The sequence below is a fragment of the Aedes albopictus genome, chromosome 2 (assembly GCF_035046485.1).
Source record: "Aedes albopictus strain Foshan chromosome 2, AalbF5, whole genome shotgun sequence".
Taxonomy (NCBI): domain Eukaryota; kingdom Metazoa; phylum Arthropoda; class Insecta; order Diptera; family Culicidae; genus Aedes; species Aedes albopictus.
In genome coordinates, this window is record NC_085137.1 from 197,105,838 (window position 1) to 197,129,510 (window position 23,673).

Consider the following 23,673-nt stretch of genomic DNA (forward strand, 5'->3'; position numbering starts at 1 on the left):
CAATGATTCCAGAATAAATTCATCAAAATTAATGCATTAAACTCAAATATAGAGTTAGTAAATATTTTCCAAATTATGTGTTTGGATCAGAACTTAAAGACAACGTCAAACTTTCATTCTCGTAGTGTTTTCGAGCATGTAAACTTCCACTTCTTTCCGTTGAATATATGTTTAGATCTCAAGCAATATCTTAATCCGATTTCACCACGGAAAATCCTACATATTAAAATAATTACATTTATTCATAAAAGTAAAATTTTAGGCTGTAATCGCCTGTTTTCAAAGAAAATTGCATACCTTCAAGCGTTCTGGTTAAGTATTTGAACTTTGAATATAAAGGCGCAGCAATGTATAAGGACTCTTGCTAGCCGAAAAATTAACTTTTTAAAACCACGTGGAAAACATTTAAACTAAATGGAACAAATACGCTAGTGTTTATATCCACTTCTAAATAAAAAAAATCCAAACTTTGTCGTAATATCAAACGTACGATACTTCAACAAATTTTCAGAACGGCCATGCTGTCCCAATAAGGTCAAGCTGTTGAAATACCAGAAAGAAGCCATTTCAGAGACTTAAGAATAATGTTTTGAAAATGATTTTTCAGCTGCCTCCCTGGTAAAGTACTAATGAGTTGCATCAAGTTTCCAATATTAAAATAATTAAACAGATGTCAACGAAAAAAAAACAAATTTTCGTAAAATCACAGTTTTCTTTTGCTACGGTTAGCTCTATGTATAATTGGTTTAAGTAAGGTTAAAGTTAGAAAAATGTACTTCTGATACGCTGGTGAAAAATAGAGCCTGCAAAAATTTATACTGCTATAACAAAGATTGATAATAGCTCACATTTGCTTCACCAAATTTGGATGATAGTTTTTTTAACGATACACAAAACGTATAGTTTTAAGTGGATGAATGTAACAATTGATTGAGATTCAAAAAAAGTAATAGATATAGAAAATTAAAAAAAAACATCCGAAAGAGAAAAACAAAACTCAAGCTGGCAAACTACTTTTTTGGGCTAATTTGGACACGGCTATGATACAATGAATTGAAAAACTCCATGTGCTTTTTATTTAGTTTGATCCTTTATTACTATCAATTTATCACATTTTTGTATACCTTTCTATTTATCTTCTTCGAAGATATTCAAGCGGAGTTCAGTTCATACTCTCGTAATATATAATCTCTAATTACCTGCTGAACTCTCGTAGGGAACAACCTAGTTGGAATATAAGATACGATGAATTACTGAAGTTGATATTCATACGTATATCAAAAAACTTACTGCATAAATTTTACACCTAGCCCGAAGAACCTAGGAACTGTGATGGTTGCCTCGTTTCGTAGTACACCTTCGACAATGCACTTTGCCGTGTACTCGGTTGTTAGGATTCCAAACCTAAAACAAATCATCTATTACAATTTCCATTCCAATGATCAAAATTCTATCAAATCGTCTGGGCATACCTTGGTTTCTTCAGAAAATCCGTTATATCCTTCCGCGTGGAAATGTAGTACGGATTAACACAGGACGTCCGAATTTCGCCTGCATGACCCTGCAAGCGCAACTGCTCCGTCAGGGCACCCATGAACCCATTGACGGCGTGTTTCGATGTGGAGTAGACGGTTGCCCACGGAAGCGGATGGATACCAGCCAAGGAGGAAATGGAAACGATGTGTCCGCGTTTCCGTTCGATCATTCGCTTCAGGAAGTGTTTCGTCATCTGCAAAAGGTAATAGTGGGAATTGGTTTTTGAAATATGTGGAAACCTTAACTAAATCGTTATGGTAAATAATATTTCAATAATGTGTCCTTCGTGATCAATATGAGGCGAATTTTGTTCCAATTCGGCCAGCGGTTGGCAACACGCTTTCAGAATCGAATGACACGTGGTGGACATAAACAAAAGATCTTTCCAAGGATCTTTCTAAGCAAGTTTTTCGAAATTTGTTAAAAGCAACCTTTGAAGCGAGCCTGAATCAAATTCATACTTGCACAGCCCTATGCAACTATGTGCTATCAAGTGGTGAGTTTATTTTCTGTTTGTGGACTGCCAGGACCTCCCTTGAGTAAAGATCATCGAAAAAGAGCCACGAGTTGTATCTATTAGGTAGGATTATTAAACCTCAAATAATCGCGCAGTTGTATTTTGTATAACATGTTGCACCCAGTACGTGGTAGCCAACCGCGCGAGTTACTTTCTTGAGTATAGGTCATCGGATCTACCAACGTATTTGGTTGTCTCTAAGAGCTTTATGACTAAGTTTCATATTCGCACAGCCTCATGTAGTTGTTATCTATCAAGTAATGAGTTCGATAATTCTTTAAGGGTCTCTAAGATCTCTCTTGAGTAATGGTCATTGAATCTACGATAACTACTAGTTGTATCCACAAAAAAATATAAATAAGGTTGATACTTACACAGCATCAAGTATTTCTGTTCTATCAAGTGGTGCATTTCATGATTGTGTTGAAGTATCCGAGAACTCCGTTCGGCATAATCAGTGATCTATTTGAGCTTAATGCATGAAACTTATGCTTACAGAGCCTATGCAACTATGTGCTGTCAAGTGCTGAGTCCATTGTCTGTTTGAGGATCTCTAAGAACTCCATAGGCCAGAAGAAGTGGTTCACCTTGGATGAAACAATCGTCAAACCCACTTTTCTTTTCATAAAGGTTCTATGAAAAGAAAAAAAAAGCTGTTTTGACATCCAAGGGCGTTCCCGTATTGAGTATAGGTCATCGAATCTACTAAAGTACTTGGTTGTCTCTATGAATTCTATGACTAAGGTCCATACTCACACAGCCACAGGTAACTACCCGAGTAGAGGAAAAGAACTCAATAATAGCATATTTTGATATGGAGATCAAAAAGTGATATGGGGTTGATTGACATAAGAGATAAAAGATCTAAAAATAAAATCAAAAATTTACTCCTGGAACATCATCATCGAATCATATTTAGATTTTGTAAGATCTAGCCAATAGCAGCGAGCTATTCGTATGATCTTGAAATATCAAATTTTGATATTGTTCAGATGTTCCAGGAACATTTTTCAGATATTATTTTCAGATCTTTTATCTCTTATATCAATCAAGCCAATATCATGTTTTGATCGTCAGTATTTTACCTCTACCCGGGTATGGTCGTCTATCAAGTGGGGTGTTCAATGATTCTTTAAGGAACTCTTCAAGAACTTCCTTGAGTGATGAATGAGGTTCCTACTCTTACTGCCTCTGGCATCTATGTTCTATCAAGTGGTGGGTTCTATGACTATATAGGAGTATCCGAGAACTTGCTGGAGTTTACTCAAGTAACCAAAAGTTCCGCATCCCGTGACAAAATGCACTTTCAAGTTCCGCGAAATGCAGACAAAGTTCCGAATGGAACTTTCTGGCTGCTTAAGAGGCTAACGATTAGCCTTGTTGGAACTTCGGACATAAATTCCGGCAAGGCTCATTGTTAGCCTCTTAAGCAGCTTTAAAGCTGTTTACGATGCTACTCGGAACTTTCAAGTTCATTGAAGTTCAGTTCAGTAGCATTGTGTATCAATAAAGATTAAATGTCGTTTGACTATAACTATAATAACTGTTCGAGCATACACGAATCAAAGACAAATTTGAATTTATCAAATCAATAAATATTAGGCTTAAAAACAAACAAAATATACCGCCCACCGGATTCGAACCGGCAGTCGCTGCGTGAGAGCTCTATGCTCTACCACATTTCTACAGTAACGATAGAATGAACAACGGGTAAAGTCCGACTTGAATCGATTTTCTGTCGACAGCTAGTTTTGTACAGTAGTGAAGTTGGCTTAACTTTGTCAAGTGTCTTCAGAAGCGCAGCGGTAAGTCAGCTGGCTATCACACAGAAGGATCCAATTCAAATCTATGGCGTGTGTGAAAATGTAATTATCAGAAGCAATTTCAGATATGAGTCACACTATACCATGAACAAGGTTGTGATTCCGAAAAATACATTTTTGTTTCAGCATTGATTAGGTCAGAATTCTGTCAGAAGCTGCTGAGAAGGCTATCCAGCTACCTTATGTGAACTTTAAAGTTCCGAAATTACTTAAAAATGTCAAGTGGTGAAGAACTCCAAGAAACCTGCTGAAACGCCTTGAAATTTCCGTTACATTCGCCTGCAAGCCTCTGAAACCCCCTTAGGTCCCCTTGGAACCTCCTGAAATGTATTCAACCGCTTTGTAATGCCTGTTAGCCCTTTGGAGCCGGATAATTTCACACTGCTGTCGCAACCTCCCTGGCCTTGAATACGTTTGTAATGCTCAGTTTCATCGCCGGGCTCATTTTGACCCCTCTGGCTCCAAAGGGTTAAATCGCCATGAAACCTCCATGAAATTCACCTGAGAGTCTCTGAAGCCCCTGAAAGCCTCTCTGAAATCTCCTGAAACGTCTAGAAATGCTTTGAAACGCCTCTGAAACCCCCATGAATCCTCCGAGAAATTCACATGCCCTAAACACCGTTGAAACCTGCTGAAACGCCCTGAAACGCATTGAAATGCCTTGAAACGCTTCGCAACGAGTTTTAAATCCCCATGTAACATCCGTGAAATTCACCTGCGAGCCTGTGAAGCCCCCTTAAGCCTCCTTCAAACTTCCTGAAACGCCATGGAATGCTTTTAAACACTTTGACACACCTCTGAAACCCACCTGCAATCATCTGCGAGTTTTTGAAGCCCCCCCCATAATAAAATATAGTTGTTTAATATACAATTTTGTTGAACATATAGTTAGTTTGTGTGGCTTCGTGGCCGTGCGGCTAGTGTCACCAAGCATTTAGTCGCATCGTGCTGAGGAGTTTGGGTTCGATTCGTACCGCAGATGTCAGGAAAAGTTTTCGGCTGTGCCACTGGGCGTTGCATGCTAGTTCGTCGTCTAGTGTCGTGCTTCCTTCAAAGAGCGAATAGCTCATTGGAAGCATTAACGTGTCCGTGTCTGTCTTTAGTTTCCATAGAATTGCCGTTGATTCAAAAAATCTCTTAGAGTGGTCAAAACCGGTACATTTCTGTATAGCTTTTCTGAAAAACTCACCACTTTTAATATTTTCCAATAATTCAATAATTTATTCAAGGATACTAACAGGAATTCCTGCACAAATTCCATCTGGAGTATATCGCAGAATCCCACAGGGAATTCCTCCAAGTAATCTTACGAGACCTCTTCCAGGGTTTCTTTCCCTGTATCCCTCAACCATCATTGAATGATTTCTTTAATGACCCATCCTGAAATTTCTACAAGGTTTGCTTTAGGACTTCCTTTAGTGATTCTTTCAGGAACTCCTCCAAGGATTTTTTCAGGAATACTTTCATGAATTCTTTAAAAAAATGCTCAAAGATTCTTTCAGAAATTCGTTCAAGAATTTCTTCTGAAATATTTTCATGTTTCCGCCATGACTAGTTTAGAAATTCCTTCAGTGCATTGGCAACTTGTCCAAGATTTTTTGAGAAAATCCTCCAAAGATTTTCCCCATAAAATCTTTCGGGAATTTATGCAATATTCTTTAGATATATTGGAATTCAGATATTGTTACAAAAATGCCATCAAGCATTACTGCATGTATTATTGCATGGCGTTATAACGCCAAGTATTCATTCAAAAGTTCATTTATCTGGTTTTGCAGCAGTTATTCATTCAAGCTTTCTTTAAGAAACTCCTTCTTTCCTCAAGGGATTTCTGCAGAGATTCTTCCAAAGTTTTTTTTTTCAGAAATTTCTCCAAAGATTGCTTCAGAAATTCCCCCAGGAAGTTATTCAGAATCTCCTACAAGGATTCCTTCAGAAATCCCTCCAAAGAACAGAGGTCCAATTTTGAAAAAAAAAGCTGGCAGAAACTTAATTTTAATTGGAGTATATTGAGCATTTATCTATAATACCAGGAGCACTGACTGGCCTTTAAAAAATTTGGAAATATTGATTTTGTATCTTGTTACAACACTGAATAGCTTCTGATGGAAAATTTACAGAATTTTTGATAAAGAATTCAAACAAGTTCAACCACTACAAAAGTCTTTTAATATAAGTAATTCAATTGCTTCCAAAAGTTTGTTTATAAGTCCTTGTGTATATCAGACATCTCAGAGGCGAATCAACCAGATGGTTTAAAACCTCTATAATAATAACAAAAAAAAAATATCAGACATCTGCAATGGAGCAAGAGATCAAAATAACACTTTTGGATTCAAAACTGACATTACATGTCATTAGTACGAGAAATTCTTACCCTTCGACTTCAAAGTGTCTTACAAAACGCTCCCCGTGAGATTGTTCCGTTCAAATGCACGTTTATGTATGTAGAATTGGTTAAGAAAAATGCAACTGCCAACACATGTCATGACAATATGTGTACACTGTATAGTCAAATTGTATGAAAAAGATCAATTTTGTTCGGATTTTGTTCGAAGAAATCGACAAATAATGAAAATGCCATTAACATGACAGAGCGCTAAATCATGTTCCAATACATTCATTTAGGCTAAAACTAGCAGACTACTACGATTTAGCAATTCTTGCCAGGTATTTTCATATCTGGACCATTGTGCAAAGGTTCGCTCAGGAATTCCCGTACGAATTCTATCGAGAATTACATCAATGACTCATTCCAAAATTACTTCTATTATTCTTTCAGAAATACCTACAAATATAGAAGTTCCTTAATGAATTCGTCCCAGTGTTCTTTTAGGAAATCTTATTTCTAATTAGAGTACGCTGAGAACAGCGAAGGTGCGTGACAATTACTTCAAGTTTGTTGACCACTATTACCATTCTACCAAATGTTTCCCTAAATCACGATGACTTACCCATATGACGCTTTTAACGTTCACATCGATCATCCGGTTGATGTTGGCTTCGTCTGCATCTTGTAAAAAGTTGAAACCAACCACCCCTGCATTGTTGATGAGTACATCCACCGGCCCAACGTTTTTATACACATTGTCAACCAACGCTTCCACTTGTTCGTATGACGACACGTCCACTCGAAAAGCGTAAGCAGCGACCGACCGTTCGCGCCTAAGCTCCGCACATGTGCGCTCTGCCGCCTCTAGATCAACATCTACGATCACCACGTTGCTTCCCCGGTTGGCAAATTCGAGTGCCATCGCTTTCCCCAGTCCATTGCCGGCGCCGGTGATCTGTCGAAGAGGAGATATTTGTGAATATCCCAAGCGTTTTAGGAAGTTTTATTTTGATTTGGGTCCATAAATCAGAACAAAACTCAAGCTTTTGATCAAGAACCTCTGAAGGTATCATTACACTAGACAAATATTTATACTGCATATACTACGACAAATATTTGTTCACATGGAATGGGCATTTCAATTACCAAAACAGTTTGCCCACGAACGTTCTTAAGCTTAGATGGCACTAAAATCTTAACTACACTCAATATCAGAAGAGGTATTGAAATTGAAAGCACTTTCACCAGATCAAACACCATACAAAGCACTTCCGCGATCACATTCAACAATGGAGACCTTTTGGCCGGCTCGCATTCCGATTGAACCTGCGAACCCATGATCTTCCAGGAATGTGTTGCTAGATCGAACTTCACTGCGAGACTGTCGATGACTGTAATCGTCTTCCCGACTATAGCACTCGAACTGTACAACAACGCCTCGAATGACTGGAGCGTGTATGCCTAACCCTATACGCAAAAATAATCAACAAAAAAAAAGCGATGCCCCCGTAATTTCGCGTGCTTCTTCTGTGTCAAGACACGCGGCTCCGACCGGCAAACATGACGCACTGATTTTTGGATAAGCTTGGCAAACGAGACGTGATTTGGCGGATGGGATGACCGGGATGCTACAGAAGAAGATCTCATCAATTTCTCATCCCGTAAATGGCGCTGATAAATTGATTGTGAGAAATATCATTTAGTAACAACAATGATGAGGCGTTTTGGTGGGACTTGAAGTACTATTTATGAGGAGAAGATAAACCGGCATTTGGAATACGACTCTTTACAGCATATAAATTGACATATATGGACACTATTTATTGGGTCACACTGCTGAGGCCTGAAGTACACAGGGTCTAATATTAGACAAGAAAAGAACTCAAGAAACAACAACTGTTAGACACTAAATGAAAATTCGATAAAATCAAACAAGATGTTTGAGCATTGTTTTTGGTCAAATACAGTGGTTTTTCGATTTTGTCACGGTTCTATTTAATCACGCTCCATTATATCACGCTCGATTCTAGCACGGTATTTTTTTCGTTTTTATCACGCTATGATATTTGACAGAAATATTTACAAGTACATATTCCAAGCTAAGTAGGACATATAAATTGTCATAATTATGCTACTTTTGCACATTAGTAGGGTTCGTTCACCAGTTTTGGTCAGTCTAAGGGAAACTATACCTAAAAATACAAATTAATCAATTAAAACTACCAATATACCAATATGAAAGGTTTCAATCTGTATTATGATTAAAACAAATGCTTCTACCCTACATGGTTTCAGTGGTAAAGATGATAAGGGATTTCAGACCGGGTACTGAACTTGATTATCTAGAATCGCATTCTAAAACATCTCAAATATTCACCTAACAAACGAAAAGCTGTATAAAACTTCAATTTTACTCATTTCAATAAAAGTTGGTTTGACAAAATGTCAAAGTGCAAGCTTTAAATGGAATTCCGTTCGCAACTTTATATAAGTTTTGGAAGATTCCTAATATAAGAGAATCCAAAGATGTTTGTCAGAATAGACCATTAAAATCACTTGAACGGCTGTTATAAATTGATCAATGATCAATTGTTACCATGCAAATACCGACAGCACGGATGTCATAACTTAAATAATACTCAAGACTGAAAATGCTACTCATTGCTTGCTCACTCGAGCAAACTATTGAGTGCCATTTCAGACTTCATGCGTTCCATTTCATGTGGCCCCATTTCGTCTTCACTAGTTAGTTGAGGCGTTGAAGGGATATCTTCACATTGCTCTACAATGCAGCATAAATACAGTCTAGGATGACTCCTTGATCTTTATTGACAGTTGGCTTTTTTTTTTCAAAATGCTTTTTGAAATTTTCAATTTCCATTGCGTGGTTTGATGTTTTTTTAGTTTTTTATTTGCTTTTTTGTATTTGGGTGTATTTTGAGTAATTAAAACACTCGCAAAAATATGTTTCAATTTTATCACGCTCCAGTATATCACGCGATTATTTTTTTTATTCGTGATATAATCGAAAAAGTACTGTATTTGATCCTGTCCTACTAATAGCTGAAGTGCTAACTGAAACTAATATAATTTAATTACTGTAAAAAGCGGTAATGTTTAAAATTTATAAGGTATGATCTTGGGTATGATTGATACGGAAAGTTTCAAATTGAACGTAAGAAATTAGATCTTGCTAAGTGGTCTTTTGAGCTACTATATGCAAGTTGACAATATAGATGAAGCTCTTAACTCAGTTCTGTTCCTCACAAGATCCTACATCTTTATTCCTCTAGTCCATGGATGCCAGTTGAGAGTTATGTGCTTAGCAGCAGCGGTAGCTAACTGTTCAAGCGAGAAAACAACTCACACAGTCGAGAAAAGAGCAATGAAAAACATATTTCCCATATTTGCAAAGACTATCTAATCTGAAGCGCACAGCATTTTAGAGATTTCGTGTTGGTTCATGGTTTTACCTTATCAACTACCATGCGCCTCCTTCTCCTTCCTTTATTGCAGCGGTGAACAATTCGATGGAGTCCCTGGGTGTATTATTACAAACCAAAGCGAAAAAGGCCAGAAGGCGTTTTCCGCGTTTTGTTTCACCACGTTTTCTCAAATGGAGAGTTATTCCCCTCTTACCCATACGCTCATGCGTTAGTGTCCTTTTTAAAAAAAAAAACTATCTCTACACCTCTACATGCTCTTATCCACAGTCCAATTCAAAATTTTCTTCCGACTTCATCATCTAGATGAAATAATATTTTTTTAATGATCAAATCATTATCCCAAATAAAGATAACTTACATCCGGCGTCTGCCTTCTGGCGTGATAAAAATTTGTTACATTTTTTAACCCTTAAAAGCTCTAGGCCTAGACGACCAAACAATCAAAAAAAAAAAAATCGAAACCAATTTTAAATTAAATGCGGTTAGTGTTAGTTGGTCTTCCAATATCTGGGTAAGGCATCCTTCCTGACCTCTCCCCTCTATTTGGTATTGAGAAATGCCTTGCCACCACGAGGGTATTTTTCGGAAATTTCACTGAATCTCACACACCTTTTTGTTCTCAATCTTGTTAATACTCGAGCTAAAAAATAAACTTTTTGCAACTCGTTACATAATAGTAGTTTACGCAACAAGGTGCAGAATGACGATTTTTACAGCACGAGTCGTACATTTACCCAACGAGGCTTGCCGAGTTGGATAATTACGACGAGTGCTGTAAAAATCGAGTTCTGCACCGAGTTGCGTACAACGTTTTTTGCAAGTTCATAAATTACTGCTTGAACAAAATTTTTCATCAAACTGCATACTGAAGCTCACAGCCATGTTTAAGAAAATCTGATCATAGCAGGTTATACTGTGCAGTTGTCACAATTTTTCAAAACTGCATCCAGAAAGCATCAAGAAGTTGATCAAAACTGAAAAAAGTGCTGTAATGGTTCATTACGCAACGCAAATCAGTGCTGTAATGAACCATTACAGCACTGTTAATTTGGTGTAGGAAAGTAGGCCTTTTCCTGTCAGATTTGCATGAGGTAAAACAGCCTATTACGATGAGAAATTGCAAAAAGTTATTTATGTAACGAGTTGCAAAAAGTTGATTTTTTAGCACGAGTCGTACATTTATCCAACGAGGCTTGCCGAGTTGGATAAATACGAAGAGTGCTGAAAAAATTGAGTTTTGCAACGAGTTTCATACAAAATTTTATGCAATGATTTTTTCATTTTACAACTCATTTGAGTTGCATAATGTTCATAATGCAACTCAAATGGGTTGCATTATGAACATTATGCAACTATTTTTCATTATGCAACTCATTTCAGTTGCAAAATGAACCAGTTCGGAAAAATGTCTATTATGATACCAAAATGAGTTATATAAAATAGAAATTATAATACTGACTTGCATAAAATAACTATTACAATTGTAATAGTAATTCATTCAATTTCAATAGTTATTTATGTAACGAGTTGCAAAAAGTTGATGTGGTTCTGCAAGAAATTCCTGCTAGGATTCTTCCATTGATTATTCAAAGATTTCTCCATAAATTCTTCCGATGATTGCTTTAGGGATTTCTTCAATGAATCCTTTAGGAATTCATCTCGGAATACCTCCGAGAATTATTGCAAGGATTCCTTCAGGAACTCTTACCAGAATTTCCCCAAGCATTCTTGCTAGGATTTCACAAGCATTTCCAGATGGTATTTTTGCAGTTATTGGAAGCCTTAGGAATCCTCCAGGAATTGCTGAATAATTTCCGTCAGGAATTGCTTGAGGGATTCCAGCACGACTTCCTAGAGGATTCCCAACACGAACTCCTGTAGGAATCCCATCAGCATTCCAGGAGCAATTTCAACATAAACTCTCAATGAAACGAAGTGGAATACCTGCAAGAATCCCTAGAGAAATTCTGAAGGAATTTCTGGAAAAAAATCTTCGGGTTAATTTCTGGAAGAACCCATAGAGAAGTGACAGCAGTGGTTAGTGGTTGAATTTTATCAAGAATAATTCGAAGAATCTCAACAAGAAAGTGTAGAAGTAATCCCAGAAGTATTCTTGCGTAAATTCCAAGAGGTATTTTGGGAAGTTTGAAGTGGAATTATAAGGCCCTCCTAGGGTATTTCCCAAGGGAGTTCTTGAAGCAACTCTTGGTGAAATCCGCAGAGAAATGCAAAGCGGAACTGTTGGAGGAATCCAAAGAAAAGTCTGTGGAGAAATCCTTTTGCAATTTCTTTATAAATTTCCGATGGGATTTATCTAGAAGGATTCCTATACAAATCCTGACAGTAATTCCACCAAGGGTTCCAATAGAAATTCCCTTTGTTATTTCTCCAGAGATGTCTCAAAGATTCCTTTAGGAAATTTTATTGGAACAACAGCTGAAATTCTTGCTAGGATATTGTTAATATTCCTACTAAGATTTTTTCAAGAATTATTGCTGGAATTTCTCAATCAATATCAGCTGAGATGTCTTTAGTAATTGCTCTTGAGTGCCGGATTTAGGCCTCGGGGGGCCCGGGGCAAACCCTAAAAAGTGGGCCCCCAGAATAAAAATTTCTAAATAAATGAACCATACAATTACGTTTTTTTTTCTTAATCTTACGTATTATTTTAGACCTAATATTGAAAGCTTCTGATTTTTGATCTTCTCCTAAACTCCAACAAATAGAAAATTATTCGAACATTTAATTTGATATTTGACTCAAATGTCAAAATGCTAGCGTAAATGACATCTCGGTCAGATAGTACATATATTTTAAACTATCATCCAAATTGAAAACATTTATACAAGTTTATGAACTTAGCGTTCGGTTAAAAATGTACTAAAACATGCAGCAACTTTATTTGAGATTGTACGGGATCGACGAGTATTTCAAAATTCGGATTATATAAGGATTAGTCTCTTGGGAGCAACTGTAGCAATAAATCTTAATATCTTCAGTAAAACCAAACATAAAGATATGGAAAGTTACAGTTTCCAGGACACTCGGTTTTCAAAACTAGCCTTAACTCCCAAACATCTCCAGAATTCATCATCTTCTCTTTTTCATGATAGCAGCGAACTGATGCAAATAAGTATAAGACAATTGTTTCCAAAATATAATCATTATCAACAAACGTATGTATAATTGTATAATCATTGTGAAATAATAAATAAATTTGTGAAACTATTGAAATTTATATTGATGTACAATTGCTCAAAGGCTTAATCTTTCTTGCACTCTGCTTAGAGACACTTTTTGTAGCAACTTGAAGTAACGGAAAAGTGTTTCCACTCGATAAGAACTTTCAAGGGTTTTTAGAGAAAATCGCATATTTTCAAATACTGCACCAAAAATTATGAAACTTTTGATTTCGAATTATTCTTAAGAGAAAATCCAGATAAATGGCCAAACATAGTTTAGATACCTAGGAACCCTATTATAAGTTCTTTTTTTAGTTTGACGTCCTCACTGGGACCCTGCTTCTTACCTTAGTGTTTTATGAGCACTTTCACAGTAACTGTGGAACTGTTACTTATTAACAAAGAGTTTCCTTGGCCAATGACCATTTCGTATGTGCATACCGTGTGGCAGACACGAAGACACTCTTTTCCAAGGATTTTCCCTTACGAAAAGTTCTTGGAACGACCGGGAATTGAACGCGTCACCCTTAGTATGGTCATGCTGAATATCAACACCTTAACAGCTGTGGCTATAGGGGCTTTGTATAAAATATGAACGCTCATTCACGTGAATTTCATATGGTTTCGTTGAAAAATATAAATTGTATTTCGGATTCTTGGGGGGCCCCCTTCATCGGGGGGCCCGGGGCACTTGCCCCCTTTGCCCCCCCTTAAATCCGGGCCTGCTTGAGAGTCCACCAAGAATTCCTGGAGGATTATCAGCAGGAATTGCTTGTGGATTTTCAACAACACTACCTGGTAAATTCCACCACAAATTCCTAAATGAATCCCAGGAGTATTCCTTTAGTAATTCAGGCAAGAATTCCTAATGGAATCTTAAGGTGTCATGATGCGTCACTGAGCTTTCAAACGAATCATTGAATTTTTGCTTTTCAATGATTGTGCGCTTCGCGTTTTTGAAGTGATAAAAAGCTGTTAATTCTGCAGTAACGCAGCTGAAAAAGTATCATCGCAGTCACTGCGAGTGAGCATATGGGATGATACTTTTTCATACGAATATTTGCTTTCGTGGCTGAGATTTATCACTTTGAAATTTCGAGCCACATATCCAACATGGCTGCCGACGCTGATGACGCCGTAAAAAGCCTTAAGTGTATTTCCGGCAGGAATTACAGGAAGAAAGAAATGCTAAGAAAAGTTTCGGAAGGAATCATCGTATTTATCTTGTAAAATCACAGCAGAAGAATTTTTATGTAGGAATCTCAGCTGTAATTGCATGAAGAATTTCAGGAATAATTTCTGGAGGAGTTTTATAATCTTTGTAGGAATTCCTCTAAAATTTCTTCCATGACTCCTACAGGAATTTCTCCAGAGAGTCCGTTTGGGATTTTGAGTTGAGGCACAGGCTCTGTTCCACTTGGAGTGTTATATCAGTAAAAAAAATAAAAGCAGAGGCTGTATTTTTTTTACAATGAATAACACTCGAAAATTCCCAAAAATACCTTAAAAAAGTTATATCAGGAAATCTATTACAAGGGTTCGTCCAAAAATACATTTTTCTGTAACTTTGCAGAAGACACTAATACTCTATCTTCATTTATAAGAAAAGCAAATTCCCATCCTATTTTAGCTGGATTAATAAAAAAGGAGAAAATTTTGCAATAAAGAGTTAAGCATATCGAACAAACTCTTCTACGTTCCACGTAGAACCAAATTTCATTATGCAACTGAAATGAGTTGCATAATGAAAAAAAAAAACATTGCATACAATTTTGTAAGGAACTTGTTGCAAAACTCGAGTTTTTTAGCACTCTACGTATGTATTAAATTCGCCATGTTTCGTTGGATAAATGTACGACTCGTGCTGAAAAAATCAACTTTTTGCAACTCGTTACATAAATAACTATTGAAATTGAATGAATTACTATTACAATTGTAATAGTTATTTTATGCAAGTCAGTATTATAATTTCTATTTTATATAACTCATTTTGGTATCATAATAGACATTTTTCCGAACTGGTTCATTTTGCAACTGAAATGAGTTGCATAATGAAAAATAGTTGCATAATGTTCAAAATGCAACCCATTTGAGTTGCATTATGAACATTATGCAACTCAAATGAGTTGTAAAATGAAAAAATCATTGCATAAAATTTTGTATGAAACTCGTTGCAAAACTCAATTTTTTCAGCACTCTTCGTATTTATCCAACTCGGCAAGCCTCGTTGGATAAATGTACGACTCGTGCTAAAAAATCAACTTTTTGCAACTCGTTACATAAATAACTTTTTGCAATTTCTCATCGTAATAGGCTGTTTTACCTCATGCAAATCTGACAGGAAAAGGCCTACTTTCCTACACCAAATTAACAGTGCTGTAATGGTTCATTACGCAACGCAAATCAGTGCTGTAAGAGTTCCTGAAGGAATCCTTGCAATAATTCTCGGAGGTATTCCGAGATGAATTCCTAAAGGATTCATTGAAGAAATCCCTAAAGCAATCATCGGAAGAATTTATGGAGAAATCTTTGAATAATCAATGGAAGAATCCTAGCAGGAATTTCTTGCAGAACCACATCACATTCCTGGAGGAATTCTAAGAGGATTTCTCAAAAGATTAATCCAGCAATTCTTGCAGGCATAGCTGCTGGGGTTCTTCCGAAAATTCCTCTTAGGATCCCTCCAGGATTTCTTTCTGGGACTTTTCTACCGAGATTCTTCTCGGAACTAAACAGTAGTGATTTCTTAAAATTATTTTTCTTCTAATATTCTTGCTGAGATTTCCAAACATTTACAGCAGGAATATTTCCAATTAGGGCCTGTCCATAAACTACGTAGACTCTGAGGGGGGGACGGGGGGGTCTGGCCAAAGTCTACGCTCCATACAAATTTCGAAAATTTTGTATGAGCAAAAGTGTACGAGGGGGGAGGGGGGGGTCTGAGATGGCCGAAAAAAGTCTACGTAGTTAATGGACAGCGCCTTATTGCACTTGAGAGTCCTAAACGACTTTCTGGAGGATTCTTTACAGATATTGCATGGGAAAAGGGCCCATATAGCCGAGGCGGTAAACGCACGGGTATTCAGCATGACCATGCTGAGGGTGACGGGTTCGATTCCCGGTCGGTCCAGAATCTTTTCGTAAAGGAAATTTGCTTGACTTCCTTGGGCATAGAGTATCTTCGTGCCTGCCACACGATATACACATGCAAAATGGTCATTGGCAGAGGAAGCTCTCAGTTAATAACTGTGGAAGTGCTCATTGAACACTAAGCTGAGAAGCAGGCTTTGTCCCAGTGAGGACGTAACGCCAAGAAGAGGAGGAGAGAGAGGAGAGCATGGGAAAAACAGAAGAAAAAAATCCTGCAAAACTCCTAACTGAAATGTCTAGAAAACCCTCAGTAACAGTTATGTAGCAATTCAAATAATTTCAAGAGGATTCCGAGTAGGAATTACTGGAGGAATCCCAGCAAACAAATTCCTAATAGTAATACACTCATTGCACAATTATGGGTCACTCAAGGAACAACCATTTCATAATATGAATCGTTTTTCATACAAAAATAACACTTTCATTATTTTTATTTTATAGTCTCTTCATTGAAACCCCTTTTTATTGTTTTAAATAAAAATCTGCTTGTAAAATTCACTTTAGGCGGTGAAAATTACTAAAATGTTGGTGAATAATGAAAACCACAATAATGGGTCAAAATTGGCTGTGTAACAATTATGGGTCAATTTGTTGCCTATTATGGGTCACTCAAGAGAAATTGGCTCAAAAATAATGTTTTGTCTATTTTTTCAATGAATGATCACTTATTCTCGATAGATCAACTATAGTAGAATCCAAAACTGGTCTCAAACCTCTTAACGAAGCATGTTTTCACGATTTGAAATCAATTTTTCAAAATTGGGACAAATTCTCCAACACAACCACCGATAAACGCCTAAAAGTATGCAATGCCCATGTACGAAGAACTGTCAATATTATGCTGCACAAAAGGTGACCCATAATTGTGTGATTTTCGGTGTTCCTTGGCACAATAATGAGTCACTTAAATTTTGCCTGAAATAAGCTTTAATTAGCTACAGTCACATGAATTTCTACATTTAGAACGTAAATTATACCTTTGTTCTGGCGACGATACCATTTCGCACTTGAAAATCACTAAATCTCGTTTTTACAGAGCTTACGAAAGCAGCGCACGCACTGTCCGGTATTCACAATCGAAGCGTTACTTTGACAGCTAGTTTTGCGCCGAACAAAAATATATTGAAAATATGAATGTTTTGATGTATAAGTCCGTGTGCGATACGTATAGTGACACAAAACAAATTAACTTATGTGCGAAAAATAATAATAACTAACAAAAGCTTGCAATTAATTAGTATTTATCGATTAAAGTGGAAAGTGACTAATAATTGTGTGTGACCCATAATTGTGCAATGAGTGTACCATAAGAATTCTTGGGTAAATCTATATATCTATATCTATATATATAAAAATGTAGTGGCATACGTGGGACCGCGCATAACTTGCGAACGGAAGGTCCGATTTTAATCGTCTTAGTTTTGTTCTGTAAGTTTCCACCCAAGGAAGGTTTATGAGGCAAAAAACATGGAAATATTGAGAGTTTTTTAAAATCGATCTTCCATACATTTTGTGACCGGGGACGTGGTCTTGGATAGAAACTTGAAACGTCAAAAAACGCAGTAGGCAAGACAAAGTTTGCCGGGTACAGCTAGTATATATATAAAAATGGAGTGGCATACGTGGGACCGCGCATAACTTGCAAACGGAAGGTCCGATTTTGGTCGTCTTAGTTTTGTTCTGTTAGTTGTTAGTTTTCACCCAAGGAAGGTTTATGAGGCATAAAACATGGAAAAATGAATAGTTTTTGAAAATCGATCTTTCATACCGGGGACCGGGGATTTGGTCTTGGCTAGAAACTTAAAACGTCAAAAAACGCAGTAGGCAAGACAAAGTTTGCCGGTTACAGCTAGTTCATGAATAAATTCTTGGTACAATACCTGGCGTGGATTCCCTGGAGGAATCTCAGGAGAAATTCTTAAAGGAACCCTTTCTTCAGCAATCCCAGCAAGAATCCCCTAAAGAAGCCCATCAGGTATTCCTGGATGCATTCAACTTGGAATTTCTCCAAGGAATTTTAAACTTATTCCATCTATGATACCTGCAAGCATTCCTCAAGGGGTTTCTCCAAGAAATTCTATAGTAATTTCACTCTTGAGAGCCCTTTTAGAATTCGTAGAGAATTCCCAGCGAAAATTGCCTGAGTAATGTTAGCAAAACTTCCTGGTGGGTTTTACCAGAAATTTCTGAATGTTTCCCAGCTTTACTCCTGGAGCAATCCCAACAAGAATTTCTAAAGGAATTTCAAGGGGATTTCAGCTAAAAAAATTGTAAGAAAATTTCAAAAACAATGCTCGTATAAATCCCCGAAGGAATCATAGCAGGACTTATTAGAGGATTCGCCGCTGTAATAAATAGCGAGGGCAGCTTTTCTATTTTTTACTCACTCTGCTGCAGAAACACGTGAAAGAGAAGGTAGGGTCTTGTACCATTTGGGCAGGTGTACCCATTTTGGGCACTTGCCGCTATAACTAAGCCAATCAAACCGATTGATTTGAAATTTTGTATAGAGTTAGGCACGTACAGTATCTAACTCTGTACAAAAATTCAAATCAATCGGTTTGAAATTGACTTAGTTAAAGCGGCAAGTGCCCAAAATAGGTACACCTGCTCAAATGGTACAATACCCTATTCCAGCAATAATTTCTCCAAAAATTCTAGGTTCCCTGCAGAAATTTTACCAAGAATTCCTTCGAGAAGTCTTTTGAGGTTTCTGCTCAGATGCAGGCTGTGTTCCACTTGGAGCGTTAAAAAGAGAAAAGCAGAAAGAGGTGTATTTTATTAGAAAGAACAACTTTGTAGAATACTCGAAAATTCCCCAAAAAAATCTCTTGAAAAAGTGTCTCGGAAAATCTATTACAAGGGGTCGTCCACAAAAAATGACACGTAACTCTTGAAGTTGATCAATTAAGGTTTGTTTGTTTGTTCGGCAAACTTTCCAACATTACATTTTTCTGTAACTTTGCAGAATACACGAATCATTTCATTTATAGGAAATATGAATTCCCATCGCACTTTTAGGTGGATTAATCATGAAGGAGAAAATTTGAAAATAAAGAGTTAAGAATATATAGAATAAACTCTTCTAAGACACCATACTTCTGAACTCAATACTTGAAGCCGCAAAAAATAGATTATCGATATGAACTCCATTATACAGTATGTAGCAGGTATCTTCGGAGATTATGTGCGGTGGCCACATCCGGTGGTTCCCGGACGGTCCAAAACTGCTTATTGAAAATGTTCGATGATGGGGGTGTAAGCTACAATAGAAATAGAGAGAATTGGATTGCGGATCATAATAGAAAACACGCTGTGTACCGAAAACTGCTTTTTATAAGAATCTGACCCAATGACCCACCGGAACAACTCCGACCACAGGAACCATTCTGTCATGTTCAGTCCACTTTTACAAGCTACAACAAGACATACGAGTATACTGTATACACATTATTCAAATTAGGTAAATATTCGCTGAACGAAGTTTTAGTTCGTTTGTGCTGACTCCAGGACGCAAAGCGTTAAAATGACCACGTAGAACCGAAATCCGGAACATCTTCAACCGGATCCGTAGCGGCGATATGTTCAAAGCACAGAGCGATCATTTTATGGCCAAATACATTTTACAATTCAACTCGAGCAGGAACGAATAACTGACACATAACTGCAGCATACCAAAGTCAGTTATCATACCAAGGCAAGGCATTAGTCGGTTTACCCAGCCCGAGCAAGAGAAAATAGCTGAAGAATACCAAACTCAGGTATGGAAAATCGAATATCTACAACCTGAATGAGGTATTGAGAAGCCCTGCATAAGAGGTAAAATACCTAAAATAATAACTGGTGTGTATTCTGTGCATAACACGTGAAAAATGACATCAGGTATGGTCATACCATAATTATCGGCTATTTTTCCATACAAATAGTATTTTTTTCCATAATTTAATAATACCTCAAGCAGTCATCAACACCAAACCAATAACGAGTTATTTTATCAATACTTACAAAATACCAAAATAAAATATTTCCGATACCGTAAACCGGGGTCAAATTGATCAGCGGGGTGAAATTGATCACTCAGGTACTACATTGTAATTCCATACGAGGAACTCTTAAGCGTCGTAATGATCTTAAACTTTTTACGTCAACTGATTCGTAGATGTCTAGAGATGAGTGTAGACTTTTTATTTTTTAGAAAAAGTTAGTTTTGCCTTATTTTTTCAAGGAATTTGCAATGTATTTCTTATTTAGCTGAAATCATTGCTGCTAAACAATCAATTGCTAATAGGACATCCCGTGAATTCTCTGTTTTAACATTTTTGTGGAGCCTTGGTTGGGATGTTATGCAGCTAATCAGAATATGAAATTGTAGTAAAAAGTTTATTTTATGAAGAAATAGTCATTTATTAATATAGAAATCACTTATTTCAAATGAAATTGCCTACCTTTAGGCGTTTAAGGGGAAATTTCAAAATTTAATTTTGCATTTAAAGTATTAAATTCACTAGTTGTAAGATTTTAGACGCGCTATTCGGTTTAAGAAGAGCAAAATCAAGCGGTGAAGGAAATTTTTCTTTCCAACCGATGCTTAATTGTATACTGATCAATTTCGCCCCAAAGTGGCATTTCCAATATTTTGATATTTGAAGTTATCTATATATATAAAAATGCAGTGGCATACGTGGGACCGCGCATAACTTGAGAATGGAAGGTCCGATTTTGGTCGTCTTAGTTTTGTTCTGTTAGTTTTCACCCAAGGAAGGTTTATGAGGCAAAAAACATGGAAAAAATTAGAGTTTTTGAAAATCGATCTTCCAGACATTTTGTGACCGGGGACTTGATCTTGGATTGAAAGTTGAAACGTCAAAAAACGCAGTAGGCAAGACAAAGTTTGCCGGGTACAGCTAGTTTAACTTAAAGTTTAAATTTGTTGAACAAAATTCTGTCACATGGTTCCATGGAGATTCACTGGGTACTGATTTTACAGAAATTCTTTTGGCAATATTTGAACAGGTGCCGATGTTATCCGCAAAAGTTGTTTTAAAGTGATCAATTTGACCCCGGATTACGGTACCTGAGTAACCGACCAACACCTTGTCTTGGTGTGATACCTGACTTTGGTATGCTCCTGTTATGTGTCAGTTATTTATTCCTGCTCGGGAGATATTGCAAATAACCTATTGATGTATTTTGCAGATATCGATAAAATACCTCATCGAGTTATTGGTTTGGTGTTGAGGACTGCTTGAGGTATTATTCAGTCATGGAAAAATCACTGTTTGTATGGAAAAAACGCCGATTATTATTTAGGCATTCACTTGTTATGCACAGAATACACATCAGTTATTATTTAAGGCATTTTACCTCTTATGCTGGGCTTCTTAACACCTCATTCAGTTTGAAGGTATTCGGTTTACTATACCTGAGTTAGGTATTCTTCAACTATTTTTTTCTGCTTGGGATGCTTCAAAACGAAAATATGTGTGAGATTCAATGAAAATGCTGAAAAATACCCTCGTGGCAAGGCATTTCTCAATACCCGGTAAAGGAGGAGGGGTCAAGGGGAATGCCACACCCAGATATTGGAAGACCGTACTTACTTACGGATCTGTCGGTGGCCTGTGCTGTACATAGTAGTCGCCTCCATTTCACTCGGTCCATGGCTGTGTGTCTCCAAACCGTCCTCCATCCTCCATCCACCATCCTTCATGATATTGGAAGACTGACTAACCACATTTCATTTAAAATTGGTTCCAAATTGTTTGATTGTTTGAAGCCGTTTGAAGAAAAGTAGTTCGTCTAGGGTTTTTTAAGACGTCGAGGTAGATAAGATAATGAGATATTGACCACTGGCAAATACTGTACCAAGAGTTAGATATCATTGTTGTTGGAACGCTCCTAAAATTATTGCAGCATTATTGCTTTGATCGTGCGATGGATGGACCCACGTAAGAAGATTCATTCAACTAATGGGCAGTACATATTATGCAATCTTTGAGGGCACAACAGCAGTGTGGCAAGAAAGCTGACGCATGCAATTACGTATTATCTATACTAGCTTTCTCATCGTAGTAATGATTGCTTATGACGCGTTTTATTGAACCATCGTCATCGCTGATGCAAATCGATATTTGCAAACAACAAATCGAACAGTAATGTTTTATTTGCACGACTCATTACACTGAATGGCTACTGCGGATCGAAAAATCCACTATTGTGATAGCAGAGTAAAATTTGCAAGTTTTTTTTTCGGATATCTCTTGCTCCCATAGCTTCTTGCGTGAATTCTTTTGGATTTTTTCTAGAGAAATTCCCAGAATCCTTCCGTTGTTACTCCAGATATTTCTATCAGAGAAGATATCGCTCGGAGTTCCTTCTGTGATTTTTACAGTAGTAGTTCGGGTAGTTTTTCTTGAGTTCTTCCAGAAATTTCTGAAGAATTTCCCCAGAGATATCTTCTTGAGTTTTTTTTCGGAATTTTAGAAGCTTCCCTCCTTAGATTTTTCCGGAACTTTTGCAATATGTCTCCCAGATTTTTTTGCATCTATTATTTTGATTTATTTTAACATAGGCTATGTTTGTCCTTATTCTTCAGAACTTGTGCCCTATAAAATCTTTAAGGATATCTTCTCTAAATATAGCCTCTAAGTAGCATTCGCTCAGAGTTCCTTCCGAAGAACTTTATGGAGGATTATTTGGTATTTCCAGGAACTTTTACAGAAGATTTCCCTTGAAAAATGTCAATGTGAAGTATTTCTTAAATCTTAGGCGAGCTCTAGTAGAAATTCCAGAAAAGCTCCTGAGATTTCCTTAAGAAATCCTTAAGTGAGGTTTTCCGAAATTTCTTCAGAAGTTTTCCCAAGATTTTTTCCGTATATTCTACCGCATACCCATGAATTATCCTAAAGTTCCACCCAAAATATTTCGAGTTCTTTTGAGTTTTTTTGCCTTTCTCGTACACCAAGGTGTACCGAAAGGCTATATGTTCACTCAAAAAACGAAAATTTGATAGAGACCCCGGAGGGGTCAAGTGTTATATACCAATCGACTCAGCTCGGCGAGTTGAGATGATGTCTGTGTGTATGTATGTGTGTGTGTATGTATGTGTGTGCGTGTGTATGTGTGTATGTGTACAAAAAGGTCACCTCATTTTTAGATAGTAAATATGAACCGATTTAAACGAACGATGGTTCATTCGACGGGATAATTTGTCCCATTGTTTCCTATTGAAAATGGTTCAGATCGGTCCAGCCGTTCCGGAGTTATGGCCATTTAGGTGTTCCGGACCGGTACCCCAGGAAGGGGCCAGATATGAAAATGCAACAAACCCATGCATGCGACCCATCAAACCACGGCATTTTCGATTATCTGATGAACGGGATGAAGGAAAATAGTCTCTGACTATATCTGAACCGGTAGTGTTCCGGAACCGGTTCCGGGTGTCCCGCCGGAAGTGGCCAAATAAGTAAGTGAACATAACCCATGCATGCGACACGTCAAATAGCGGATTTTTCGATAACCAGTTGAATGGTAAGCAGGAAAATAGTTTCAGACCATGTTTGAACCGGTAGTATTCCGGAACCGGTTCCGGATGTCCTGCCGGAAGTGGCCAATTAAAAAAGTGATCCAAACCCAGGCATGCGACGCATCAAACAGCGGCTTTTTCGATAACCAGATGAACGGTAAG

The 23,673-nt window shown here is 37.2% G+C and overlaps 1 protein-coding gene across 2 annotated transcripts; it reads right to left on the reverse strand.

Annotated features, from left to right (window-relative positions):
• Window positions 1-1,068: 1,068 nt before the first annotated feature.
• On the reverse strand, window positions 1,069-21,687 carry LOC109425086 (17-beta-hydroxysteroid dehydrogenase 13). Of its 2 annotated transcripts, none has more exons than XM_062848253.1 (5): window positions 21,591-21,687; window positions 6,831-7,163; window positions 1,473-1,729; window positions 1,291-1,404; window positions 1,069-1,224 (listed from the first exon to the last, which is right to left on the reverse strand). In XM_062848253.1, the coding sequence occupies exons 1-5, from the start codon at window positions 21,645-21,647 to the stop codon at window positions 1,152-1,154; spliced, it is 834 nt and encodes a 277-aa protein (XP_062704237.1). In that variant the 5' UTR covers window positions 21,648-21,687; the 3' UTR covers window positions 1,069-1,151. The 2 variants fall into 2 exon arrangements, with proteins under 2 accessions (XP_062704237.1, XP_029725013.2); XM_029869153.2 differs by lacking the exon at window positions 21,591-21,687 and adding an exon at window positions 7,355-7,642.
• Window positions 21,688-23,673: the final 1,986 nt, after the last annotated feature.

Coding starts and splice junctions, on each gene's coding strand:
- LOC109425086 (XM_029869153.2), bottom strand. CDS start 7,546: ATGGGTTCGCAGGTTCAATCGGAATGCGAGCCGGCCAAAAGGTCTCCA. Junction 7,164..7,354: donor TTCGTGGGCAAACTGTTTTG/GTAATTGAAATG, acceptor CCTCTTCGACAG/ATCACCGGCGCCGGCAATGG. Junction 1,405..1,472: donor GATTTTCTGAAGAAACCAAG/GTATGCCCAGAC, acceptor GATTTGTTTTAG/GTTTGGAATCCTAACAACCG.